Raw genomic sequence first — 13545 nt, 5'->3', positions numbered from 1 at the left:
GAAACAAAATGAAAATTCAGTCTGATTAAGAGGATATCTGACTTAAAAAAGAAAAAGAAACAGGTTAATTTACCATTCATTTATATAATTCGTAGCTTTACTCATCATAAATTAAAATAGCTAAAATGCTATCTAACGATGAAGTTTCACCTGCTTACTCCACCTCTGCGTCTTTCTCCTAAATGTATTGGCAAACATACTTATTTATATACAGCAGAAATTGAGTTAGCGTTCATTTCTGTGTACATTACATGTTAAAGACAAATATGTTCAGTTCATCCCACCTCATTTACAGTATTGTGTTTGCATTAAAGTACCTGTGAGTTTGACTCTGAGTTAACTCAATATATATCATAAATTCTGAATATTGTGTATGTTATTTGTACTACCTGTGAGTATTTTGTGAGAAAATGTTGCACAAAGAAACTAGTATAAAATAATATTAATATACACACAGAGTAATTGATGTGGATATGATGATAAAATGCTGACAACATAAAGACACAAAACGTACTTTAGTACAGAAGGCCAAATTCAAGTACATACAAAAGAGAAGCAAATGTCAGTCATATGTATCTTAGGTTTATTTGATTTCAAGAAAAAATAAAAATGTACACACTTAACTTAAACCTTAAACACTCCACAATCTGTAACTTTACAGTCATATTTGGGTCGTTCATTGCAAGCCACAGCTTCTTCTAATCTCCTGAGGACGTCGACACCCTCAACCACACGGCTACAATGAAAAATAAAGACATCAGGCTTTAGCAAAACTTTCTGAGAGATCTGAGATATTGCAGCATTGAGAAATTAAATAGTTGTGATACAAACCCAAAGGCAACATAGGTTTTGTCCATCCAGGGTGTTGGCTGCAGGGTGATGTAAAACTGGGATCCATTGGTATGGGGACCCTTATTGGCCATTCCTAGAGTGCCCCGTCTAGTGTGGGATAAGGCAAAACTCTCATCTAAAAGGAGAAAGGACACATGTTGAGATAAATTTACAATGAAATCCACTAATACACACACATGCACAGTGGGTTTTCATGGCGATACTGTCAATGTCCTGGAATGTTTGTATGTTTTTTACCTTCAAATGTTGGTCCATAGATTGACTCCCCTCCATCACCTCTACTCTCTGGAGAAATATCTGCAAAATTGAAAAGATCACTCACTGCTTATCACTCACTTTCACTGCTTATCTCACTTTCTGGGAACAGAGTCAGTTAAGTTAAACCTAGTTAAAGTCCCTGTACTAAGAATGTATTCAGATATTTCCCATCTCTCCATTAATGCATTCCAGATGTAAATCTCATGAACTGCATTGATGCTGAAATTGGACAGGAGATTATACAACTCTGTTCTATTTTTTTAATTGGTGTGTTAAAACCAGCTACATGTTATTAACATTGTTACAAGACAAATGTGGACCATACCTCCACCTTGCACCCAGCCGTTAGGCACCACACGATGAAACACAGAGCCCTTGTAGCAAAGTGGGAGGCCGCTCTGTGACAGACCTCGCTCTCCTGTGCACAGAGCCTCAAAGTTCTTTGATGTCTTTGGACAAACATCTGAGAACAGCTGAGGACAATGTGCCTTGTTAACATGTTGCTATTCTGTAATACTAATCAGTATCTTGTATCAGCAATTTTAGAAATACCTATTAATGTATTGTCAAACTTTGCTATGAGGGATACTTGCCAAAGTCAGAGGTTTCAGGTAATGCAGGTGGTATGTGCAAGCAATGTGACACAACATGAATGTGTGCCTCACCTGAAACAATAACTTCCCCACGTCCTCTCCTGCTATTTCAATGTCCATGAAGACAAACCGATGCTGTAAAGAAATGACAGAGATGTGTATTCCTTTCATTTTAACATTTCAAGGTCAAAGAAATATAAAAAAGAATTGATTTTTATAGAGCAATATTCATGAGAAGAGCCACTGATGACTGTAACTATGACTGGAGCTTGATTGTTTGCAAATGTTCATCTCATGTGTAGATGTCAATGACCTGCTTCCTGATACCCACCACTAATAGAAAATAACTTTTGGTCCATATTTCTTAAACCTATAGTTGTTATTTTTGTGTCAATGGTGTTGACTTGCCCCATTGTTCTGGAGGTGTTTGGTGTAGTAGTCCTCTGTGAGAGCCATATAGAAAGCCTGTGGCCGCGTGAATGAGAAACTCCACTGATTCTCGGCCCAGCAGGCAAGATCCTTCTCATTCCCAAGGAGAAGGCCGTTCAGAAAGCACATCAGGCTGCTGGAGTACTGCCACACGTCACCACGCAGCTCCTTGAGTCACAAGGGTTTGAACAACAGATGTGTTGTGATTCAGCCTTTCAGAATGAACATAACGTCAGCAGCACTGTGTTGTGTCTGGGTGTTTAGCTGTATAGTAGAGCATCACAACCCTCAGCAAGCAGCTGCAGCTTACTCAATCTACTGAAATGGTGAAAAGTAACACACAAATTGAATCAAGTACTGTATAATTGTTGTTTCCTTTAGTTGAGTATTTAATGTATTCGTATTAGGACTATACATCCAAAAGATATGAGCATAAATTGCAACGCTTAGCAGTGTACAAGATACTTACACACTTACAACATTTGCTGTCTTTTATTACTGTTTTTTCTATTGCATATTTTCTTATTTAAAATACTTGTTTTGATCTTGTTTCATTTTTTACTATGTCTCTTGTTTGCACTTTACCCTCTGCTGCTGTAATCCCCCCGCGGGATAATACATAATGGATTCTTTTATCTTATTTTACACAATGCACGGTTTATAGTCATGTGATTAAATAATAATATAATAACCCACTAATAATGCAACACTGACACAGGCCATACTTTTGCCGAATAAGTGGTTTCTCTTGAAGTATATATTTGTTCTCCTTACAACTCTTCATCCCTGCATGGACATCAGTTTTGCTCTTTATTAATGGATATACTGTATTTATTTGACAATCTGAAGTACTCAAAATACGACGAAGGTCCCTATTGTGAGAGAATATTTGCTTTCCATTCCCTTGCAGTATAATGTGTGTCTGCTTTAGAGTTCAAGAGTTACTGGAAGTTTATTACATTCATTTGCAGCCCAAAAAATTTACTTGATGGTTGGATTTTAAACGAATTGACGACTTACCCTTTTCTTTTCGGACAGATATGTGTGCCAGTCAAATTCCAGTAGTGGTTGAATTTTTGGATCAAGAAATTCCTTCGGAAACTTCTGCTTTAGTCCCTGTTTTGCATAATCAAAAGATAAAAGTGTTGATAACGTTCAGGTGAAAATATGCCAAAATGACAAGAAGAAAGTAACACTTTACCTCCGCAATACTTCTGGCAACACAGAAAGTATGGTCTTTAATTAAGCCGACAATTTCGAGGTGTATTTTTGACTCCATGGTTGAAGATAAAAACGTCTTCCCTCTGAACGGCCTGTAGACAGGAGACTGTCTCCATGGCAACGGGCATTTAGAGGCGCTTAATTATGACGTTCACGTTTTGAAAAGTCCGATTTCGACCGACTTCTCGAGAATGTTCCCTTTCTTCTTACCTTTTTGTGGAAATAATTAAGTTAATTGAAACTATAGGTGCTACATTAACATAAAATAAGCCTTGTGTTGACTCATTTTCAATGTAAACATCGAATTGACATTATTTTTTACGTCGTGACAATTAGTCCCGCAACAAGGCAGCGTCGCACAGAGCTGCTCAACGAATTGGAACGAGGCCCAATGGCGCCACTGTTTGAACGCTTGTCGTTGTCCGGTTGCGTTTGTGTTGTTTAGCGTTCACGTTTTCTACATACTGCCCTCCTTTAAATCAACTGAAGAGCCGTTCGGGGCGGATATGGGAGTTCACGACTTGTGGTCCATCGTGGAGCCGGTTCGTGAGTCGGTGCCGCTGTACAGTTTGAGCGGAATGACTCTGGCAGTGGACCTGAGTTTATGGGTGTGCGAGGCCCAGCATGTCCAAGCGATGATGGGGAGAGTTACCAAGCCCCACCTGAGGTAAGCGTCACATGGTGCTCTTTAATCGATCCTCGTTATGTTAGTAACGTTATCTTTGTGTACGTCAGCTGGTCACCCGTTACCGAAAGACAGTGTTCCTTTGTGTCCAGGAATTTGTTTTTCAGGGCGTCATCCCTCACCCTCATGGGAGTAAAGCTGGTCTTTGTGATGGAAGGAGAAGCCCCTAAACTGAAAGCAGAAACCATGAGCAAGAGGGCAGAAACAAGATATGAAGGATTCAAAAAGGCTTCTGCCCCTAAAACTAAAATAAACACCAACAGAGGGCGCTTTAACGCTGTACTTCGAGAGGTGAGTTGCTTCCCCACTCACCTGCATTTCAGACAGTCGTATAAAAAGACTCGTTTTTATGCACTATTGTCGTTCTCTAATATCTGCAGTGTGCAGACATGTTGGACTATCTGGGTATGCCTTGGGTGACGGCTGCTGGGGAGGCGGAAGCCATGTGTGCTTACCTGGACTCACAGGGCCTGGTGGACGGCTGCATCACTAACGATGGAGATGCCTTCCTGTATGGAGCTCAGACTGTCTACAGGAACTTCAACATGAACAGTAAAGTACGTTTGTGAAAGGTTAATCATCCATGGTGTACAACATCTGGAGAAAGTTGAACGTAATCTCTTATCTCTGGACTGGAGTCTGAGTGAATGTGCAGCAGCGCTCATTCAAAAGGCTTTTTCATTTCAAACTGTTCTGGGGATTAGTACTGAATTCATCTCTGTGATTATAACTCAGTCAAGTGGTTTAGATAAGACTCATTCCAGACCACTTCACTAACACTTGATCACCTGTCCGAGCTGGGATTAATTTTCAGAATTATGTTTAAACACAAATTCCCTGTGGCTTTCCAGAAGAAAATAGTGTATTCTATGTCTTTTGTTCTTAATTGCATCCCTAAAACTCATACATCGATAAGCAATAGGGGTTAAGTAGTTATGCTTACTGTTATGACTACACTTTTTTTTAATTTAAATTAAGTACTCATTTTAGGTTATGAAGTGCAAGTGTAGTAATTTTAATTTAGCCTGGTACTAACAAAATAATTTTTTTTTTAGAAGAAAATTCACGAGTCAAGATCATTAATGCATTTTTAATTTTTATCATCAGTATTTTGTTAAATTTATCAAGTAAAGAAGTAAATAAAAATGACTGATTATAACTGCAAATGCAATGATAACAGCCAATAGATGGTCGCTTTTCTCACTTCCATACCCATTTGGCTGCTGTCGAAATCAAAAAAGAAACTTAAAGACATAGATTATGGTACCTTATGATCCACATTTAACATTTATTTAGTCAATTACATCATCAAAAAATCATGCATTAATAATGATAATTATTGTGAGCTGCAGCCCTACCTTTCATTATAACTATGTCCCTATCTGCATGTTCGATTCTTTCTATTCCACTGATGCCTTGATTCTTAAAGAGTGTCTCCCTTTTCCCCCCAGGACCCACAGGTGGACTGTTACAGGACATCCAGGGTCCAAACAGAGTTACGTCTCTCCAGAGAGAATCTAGTTGGTCTGGCCATCCTCTTGGGCTGTGATTATATTCCTAAAGTACGAAGAACATCTTAATCTGAAATTTCTCAAAATCACCAATATGAATTACTTGTGTTAACTGTACAATGTTATTCTTCCATAAGGGCATTGTAGGTGTTGGTAAAGAGCAAGCTGTGAGGCTTATCCAGATGCTGAAAGGACAAACACTTCTGCAGAGGTAGGAAACACAGATTATTTTCTTGCCGCTCGATTGTACACTAGCAGTATGTTCGTTGTCTCACATAAACAGTGTGTGTTGTGTTTATGCACTTGTAAGCTGTCTTTGATCCCCTCAGGTTTATGCAGTGGAAGGAGGAGAATGCAGGTGTGTTTGAGGGAGTAAAGAAGGTTCCTCACTGCAACATATGTCGACATCCTGGTGAGTGTGTGGGAGTGTGGGGGTGGGGTCCCTGAGAATGACATGTCTCACATATGGCTGGTTTAAAGCCATTTAAATGTTAAAACATACACGTATGTGAGAGATGCGTTCGTCTGAATATGCCTCTGACTTTACACCCAAGTTGTAGTTGTGTGTTGGATGGTTTTTGTTTGTCTACTTGTTCTTCTCTTGTTTTAACAAATATAAATTCTGTTTAATCTCCTCCCTTTCTCAGGCTCAGCGAAGGCACATGAACGTGTCGGCTGTGTGCTCTGCGACAGTAAACATTTCTGTCAACCTCAGGACTTCGACTACCAGTGTCCTTGTGACTGGCACCACTATGAACAGGCCCGGCAGGACTTGTCTTTTGAGGCAAATATCAGAAAGTATGTGGCTTTACAAAAATAACAAATTTAAATACACACAATGGAAGTGTAATGGCAAACAGGGAAATAAAGGCAACTTATTAAATAGAAAATCCAGATTAGTTTTATAGTCAGACTATCAATGATCATTCTTAGTCTGAGGGGGTGAAATAGCTTATAATGCTTCTTAAGCGCTGAAATTACTTTAATTAACTAATTGAGAAGTTCATTATCAGAAGGATAATCAGCATAATCTTTGCAATTTTCTTATTAATCAAGGCATTTTTTAGCTAAATTGTCAAAAAATATGAATTGTTTGCAGCAACTCCGATGTGAATATTTTCTTTTATTCTGTGATGGTAAACCTGATATCTTTGGGTTTTGTACTATCGGTCAATGGGCTTTGAGTTTGTTGTCGTTGTAATGATTTTATATGATAGTTTCTATGTTCTGTGTAATCTGTTCATTTTGTGTATCATACATTTTTTAGGAAAATCCTGGCAAGTCAACAATTCCCTTTCACAGAGGTACAGCGGTTTTCATCTGCAATGGGTTATATGTTATTCTTCAGTCGTATAATAATCTTCACGACACTTTAACACTTTAATTTTATTTTGCAGATCATTCATGAGTTTCTGTTTTCAAAGGATAAGCCTGTGTCACATTTTAAGAGGAGACAACCAAATATACTGTTGATGCAGGTATGGGTTTATTTATTTTTATGACTTGTTCAGTCTGTTATATTTTTAAGTTAGTTGCATGTTAAAATTTGTGTTTTTCAGAAATTTGCCAATGACAAGATGGAGTGGCCGAAGCATTACACCAGTGAAAAGGTTTTAGTCCTGATGACCTACGCAGAGTTAATGAACAGAAAATATGGAAGAGAAATGTCCTCCCAAATCAAGCCCCTCAGGTAGTTTTAACCACAACAACACTGTTACTTAACTTGCTTTAGTGGCATTGTTGTAGTAAAAACGTTATTTCAGTAAAATCATAACCCCGAATAACGCATTTTTCCTTCAAAAGAATATTGAAACCAAGGGTGAGGAATGCCGTCGCTTGCTTCGAGGTCATCTGGAGCGCACCAGGTCGGTATAAATCTCATGAACATTTCTTGCCGTCTTCTTTTTCTCATTTTACAAGATCGCGATATTTTAGAAAACCTCCCCTGGGATGAGTGACACCGGGTTGTCTGTTAGTGACTTGCTGTGAGGTTGGGTTCAGAGGTGACAGATCAGTCACAACAGCCACAAGGTGCTAAACTGGCTTCCTGCAGGCTGAGAAACCTGTCATATCAAAGTCCCCTTCACTAACAAGCCCGCCCGACATGACCGGCTTGAGAAACTCTCAATCAGCTTGTTCAGTTTGGGGTTCCTCATTTCATGTATTGTAGCATTTAAAATATATACAACTCAAATTATTACATAATTGACTTAAATGTGTATTCACCATTAATGAGTGTATATTTTAAAGTAACAATACTCAAAATAATTGATTACAAATGCATACGTAATCAAATTCTACGTTATTAAACAATCAAATACCAAACCAATTTTACATTTTAGTAAATTGTACTGTGTTTATCTTACTCTGTATACAATGCACCAAAACACCCCTTTGTACATGAAACCCACTGCGCAACAGACTGGATTCTGATTTTGGCTTTTTCTTAGATAAAATAACAAGATACTTATAGAGACCAATTTGGACCTGGCTTTTATTTATGTTTCTCCAGAACATTATGCGTTTCCTGAGGATTGGCCTGTAGAGGATCAACATGAAGTGAGGACGGTGGAGGAAGAGTCTCTCTTCCGTGTTGCCTACCCAGAGGTGGTGGAGAGCTACCTGAGAGACAAAACTCTGGCCGAAGAGAACAAGACCAAGAGTAAGACGATCACTTATCATATTCACTTACATGCAAAATGCATATTAGCACACATAAACATACAACATTCAGTGCCAGGTGCTTTTTATATTAAGATTTTTCTAAAATTATCCACGTCAACGGGAGCCACACACAGACAGACTTGACGAGCTCCTGATCAAAGGCACCTGGTACTTTGACTTGTTTTTCAAGGCCGTCTATTGCAGCAGCACTGACACCTGAAAATGTAGTACACCAAAGTCTTTGATGCAGCCGAGAGGTGTCGGCCTCACAGGCCTCGCTGTCACTTTATGCAGGTTGTACTCCGCTCCCCCGGTCATGACTGCTGTAGGGCTTCACTTCCTAATGCGTAGAAAAACTAGCCACTGACTTTTAAATCATTTTACACTTAAGAGATACCAGAGTGAATATGTTCCCAGTAGTCTTGCACTCATTCAAAATGCATTTTAAATCCTTTAGTTCTTCACTGACATCCAGTCTCAATCTTTTTTACAGAGAAAAGGCCAAAGAGTAAAAAGGAGAAGCCATCTGAGGTCTCCGATGGTATTTCAGACCTCTTGGCCCAGATGACCCTTCAGAGTTCCTCCAACACAAACACACAAACGCTGATCCATTCCATTTCAAACACAGATGAACCAGAAGTGGTGCTTTTGGACACTCCGGTTAACCATAAAAAGAAACTGAAATCAAAAGAAGACGACAGCAGTCTCAGCGGTTGCCCCGGTACTCCTCTGTCTCGGGCCGAATCAGAGGCTGCTGCTTCACTGTCTGTCTCCGCTGTTGTCGACGCTCTACACCTGAGTGATATTGACTGGGATGCTTTGTCCTTCACATCCTCTCCAACTCAACAATCCCCTACAAATCACAACACTGAGCCCACACTGAGCAAAACCCTAGACGGTAATTTCAGGGAAACAAAGGCTGAAAACACAAAGCAAAAAACCTCGGGTGACGTCAAAGAAGCCGACTCCAGATCTGCTCCGGAGTTGTGCTACACAGACTGTCCTCTGAGGGAGAGGCTGCTCATGAGGAACACGGCGAAGGTTATGAACCAGATGGAGGCACACAATGACGTGGTTTCAAAACAACTAAACTATGAGTTGTTTTCTTTCAAACACATTTCTTCTCATAACTCAAAACCAAATGGCCAGATCCCCAGTAAAGGTATTAGTGAGTTATCAGGAAGGCAATCTGCTGTTGACAAAAAAGAGCCACTCACGGACAAAAGGCAATGTGCAACAAGTAAGGGAGAAACAAAAACTCACAGCTCAAAACATCAGTTGGGGCCTGCAACAAAGGACAAATGTAATGGCTCCCAAAAGCCTCCTGTGAAATATAAATTTGTCCAAAAAGCCATTTCATCATCTGCTGTCGCACCACTGAGGAGCCACTCTGACCCAGGGCAACGTGAGGACCGGAATGTGCCACAGGCTGCCAAGAAGAGCGTGTGCATGAGCATGTGTTCATCAAGTGAGGAAAGTGATGCAGAAAACCAGCAGTCTGGACCTCAAAGAAAAACTCAAATCAAGCCCAAGAACAAGTTTAAGGACGGCTTCCTCTCAGACGTTCCCTTGAAACCTAAAAAAGTCAAACCAACATCGAAAACGGCTCACGCTGTTCAGTTACCACAACTAAAACCTCAGAGCTGCAGTGCAGATATCGAGATAAACGGCATACAGTTATCAACTAAAAGCAGATGCCAGGATGTCTCACCAGCTGAAGTGTTCCTTCAGACTCCAGCATCACCTGTCGCTGTGTTAGACAGCGATGACTCGGCTATTTTGAGTGAGAGTCCATTGCCACTGGCAGAGAGACTGAGGCTGAAGTTCCTGAAGTGAGCAGTGACAATAACAGGATGATGGACAATCACATGTAAACTGTGATGTGTTGAATGTGCATGTTTATTCTTAACCTTGGAAATGGATGTTGACTAAAAGGTCTTATCTCAAGGTCCACTTTTTACAGAAGAGCTGCAATAGTTAGTTTTCAGTTGACGGAAAATTAATCAGCAACTCTTTCGGTAATCCGATAATTGTTTTAAGTATTTTTTTAAGCAAAAATATCAACCTTTTTCTGGTTCCAGCTTCTCATATATGATAATGTGCTGTGTGTAGAATAACTGGTATATCTTTGGGTTTTTGACTTTCGGACTGAAAAAGACATTTGTTAATCAAGAAAAGGCTGTTACTAAATGGATCTGTTTCTGTAAAACATCTGTAAGTGTAACATGCTTATTATAAGTGAGATGTGGTTTGAAAGTTCCAAAAAAAGCTAAAAAACCTGACCTTGAGTCAAACCTTTTCACATTATTTGATTGAAGCTGTGCCATTAGATCGTATACAATGCTCTGCAACATGCTGATATTGAGAAGCTTGACTGATTGTGTTGCCAATGACCAAATAATGAAATTGTTACAATAAATATCATTCTATCACCAAAGTTTGCCATTCATCTGCTCCTAAAAGAAACCGTTTATGTAAATCGGGGGGAAAGGTTGTGGATTAACACAGTTTTCATGTTCTATGTAACAACACCACATGTGACGAGCTGAAACGTACTCCACATAGAGGCACCGCCGCTCAGGGGGACACGGAGGACGCTGAGCCGTTGGTTTTACAACCTGCCAGTGTTGGTCCCCTTGATCATGAGTGAGGCCTTGCACACCTTTTCAGACATGAAAGGTCTGGCAGCAGCGTGGGGACAGCTGCATCCTCTACCCAAATAACAACAATAAGTGCTGGAAAATAGAACAGTTTGTCAGGATGACTTCCCGTGTCATGGTGTGTTTCCCAGTGCAAATCAACTTGTCTCCTAAAGTTTGTTGAGTCGTGTAATTTTTGTGTGTGAAGAAACAGAAAAAAACTGCATTGGAAACAAGTAACATCACTGTAGGTGTACATTTACAGGTACAATAATGTTAGGATTCAGTACAGAACAGTCAAATATTAAATCATTTTGGCCTTGAATTACACCCTTTCTGTGACAATAATTGTTGCTTATTCTGAACATTTTGTGCGCTGGTATATGTTAAACAACTATACTCGCGATTAGTTGAAACTTAGTATTGATTTTATTTTATTTTTTTATTTATTTATCTGCCGGACTGAAGACACACGCAGGATTGACTTACCAGAGAGGTGTGAAGCTCTCAGGTGAAACAGCATCCCCTCCTGCCTTCATTAGACGGATCACATCAAACTGATAATTGTCGTCGTGCAGACTTTAAAGAGTTATTTCCCACAAAAGGAATCTAATTATTTTTCTTTCTATCACATTATCCGTCTATTTAGCCTTATTCACACCACAGTGATAACGAACGACGTCCTTCGAGAAGGTCGCATTTTGGCACTTGAGGTTTTCTTTGAACTTTTTTTCGCCTGAGCTGTGAACCCATAAACCTCCGGAGATCTGCTTCTATATAAAAACGCGTGGCCCAAAATCACCTTCACAGAATCTGCCTGTCATTCACCCCGAATGTCATCTGCGCCACCACGCGAACTTCTGGGAGTCTCGGGATATTTCTAACATGGACCTGGACGTTGTCACCGCTAAAATGCTGTCTGAGTGGAAGACTTTTGGAGAAGATCAGGACTCGCTTCAGTCCACCTCATCAGAGTCCTCGATAGACTCCATGTGCTCGTCGCCGGAGATGGGCTACTCCAGCGGGAACCAGGAGTTGAAGGACTTCCCTTTCGGCTTCACGGGACGGAGGGATACTGCAACGGCGCAGAGGCTGGGCAAGCCCAAGATGTCCACCAAAAGACGCATGAAGGCCAGCGAGAGGGAGAAGATGCGGATGAGGAGTCTCGCAGAGGCTCTGCATCATCTCCGTGACTACCTGCCGCCGGACTACAGCAAGAGAGGCCAACCCCTGACCAAGATACAAACCCTCAAATACACAATTGAATACATCAACAAGCTTTCAGACATCCTGGGCCGCGCGTAACGGACACACATTTGACTTTTTACGCATCAGGTTAACTCTCATCTGGACATTTAAGAGAGAGTTCGTTTTATATATTTGATGAGAAATACAACATTTTGAGATAACTTAATCATTATTTGATTAAATATGTCCTTTTATTGCCGTTTTCTTGATGTAAATATTCTTTAGCGGGCATTTGGCAATTATTTAGTGGCTCATATGAGGCTGCCTTTGATGGAGTTATGAATTCAGTGTTTGGAAATACAGTGTGCTGTTTGTTGATATGTAAATGTTTCCCTGATGGTATCTTAGTGGATTTGAAAAATAATTTTACTGATGAACAATCTCTCTACAGCCCATATGTTTGTGTTGTGAACTTAGAGACACCTCATACTATTATATTTGGTTTCTGGTGTGTTTTAGAGTAAAGTAATGTTAGCTGCATGATACATCAACGTTTTGTTTTGTTATGAAAGCTAATAAATGATTGGTCCTCTTGTTTTGTCATTGACGAGTTAAATTGTCTACTCAATTCTATAGTGTGATTCACTGTACAATATATCTTATAACAAGTTTATACTGTGGATCTGACACACGGTGGAGGTTACATACAAAATAGTCCTCTACTTGAACAACCACACTAATTTATTGATTTGTGTTTAACTTCTTGCCCAGTTAATTAATTAACCTTCTTTAATGGTACAATTGATTAGAACGAACGTCACCCGATTCCTCCAATCAGAATGCCAAAACATCGAACACGTGTTGATTGAGAACAACAAGTAACCAATCAGACACCAGCATTCCTCCGAGTGGGCGTAACCACCCCCCATAATGTTTTTCCTCTCAAAGAAATCTCAGACTAGGGATGATGTTGTCTAGTCTGACGAAGCCGCCATCTCAAACCGCAAAAGATCTGCAGAAAGGGGTTTGGAAATTTTGTACATTTTTAATTTTACTCTTATATATTTTGAATTTCTATTTGCCGGCAGGGAAATTGTAATACTTTTTAAATCTACCTCTCTTCCATCGTCAACCGAAGTAAGTTCCTTCTCTATCTCACCGGAGCGCCGACGCGTTTGTAAACCACAGGAACGCCCCTTTTATACACGACTAATTAACACTTGGCATTAGGCTTATTTGTGTCGTATTTTCAATTAGGAAAGTGGCTGTTCAAACGTCGAATGAATACTATTCACAACGAAGCAACAGCTTAAGACACAATATTAAAATGTCAGGTCAGCTTTGCGATTTTTACTCCAGGAAATAGGCAGGGCCCTTGTAGCCCTTTGCCAACCGTGCTCAACATTAGCTCCTGCAGAGACTTCAAGTGTTGCTCTGAATGTTTCAGAGCTCGCATGGCTGCACCCGCCTCTCGGGATCCGGATAACATGTTTCCATGACGCTCG

At 40.1% G+C, this 13545-nt stretch overlaps 3 protein-coding genes across 3 annotated transcripts; 2 read left to right on the top strand and 1 right to left on the bottom strand.

Annotated features, from left to right (window-relative positions):
- Positions 1-624: 624 nt before the first annotated feature.
- Positions 625-3421, bottom strand: ppil6 (peptidylprolyl isomerase (cyclophilin)-like 6; the record flags this gene model as incomplete). The annotated part of the gene is made up of 8 exons (XM_079215753.1): positions 3334-3421; positions 3153-3248; positions 2112-2300; positions 1776-1838; positions 1436-1583; positions 1090-1149; positions 832-967; positions 625-736 (listed from the first exon to the last, which is right to left on the bottom strand). Exons 1-8 carry the CDS (start codon positions 3409-3411, stop codon positions 625-627), a joined length of 882 nt encoding a protein of 293 aa, XP_079071879.1. The 5' UTR covers positions 3412-3421.
- A 438-nt stretch (positions 3422-3859) lies between these two features.
- Positions 3860-10049, top strand: gen1 (GEN1 Holliday junction 5' flap endonuclease; the record flags this gene model as incomplete). Its single annotated transcript, XM_079215752.1, has 14 exons — positions 3860-4020; positions 4131-4329; positions 4419-4595; positions 5490-5600; positions 5687-5760; positions 5879-5961; positions 6197-6347; positions 6817-6853; positions 6947-7027; positions 7109-7239; positions 7353-7414; positions 8062-8211; positions 8707-9375; positions 9565-10049. The coding sequence occupies 14 exons, from the start codon at positions 3860-3862 to the stop codon at positions 10047-10049; spliced, it is 2571 nt and encodes an 856-aa protein (XP_079071878.1).
- A 1688-nt stretch (positions 10050-11737) lies between these two features.
- msgn1 (mesogenin 1) lies at positions 11738-12157 on the top strand (the record flags this gene model as incomplete). Its single annotated transcript, XM_079216096.1, has 1 exon — positions 11738-12157. One exon carries the CDS (start codon positions 11738-11740, stop codon positions 12155-12157), a length of 420 nt encoding a protein of 139 aa, XP_079072222.1.
- Between the last annotated feature and the right edge of the window lie 1388 nt (positions 12158-13545).

This window comes from Taurulus bubalis (assembly GCF_910589615.1).
Source record: "Taurulus bubalis genome assembly, chromosome: 3".
NCBI classification, from domain to species: domain Eukaryota; kingdom Metazoa; phylum Chordata; class Actinopteri; order Perciformes; family Cottidae; genus Taurulus; species Taurulus bubalis.
Note: the sequence above shows the minus strand (reverse complement) of the source record. Positions and strands in the feature narration are given on the sequence as shown.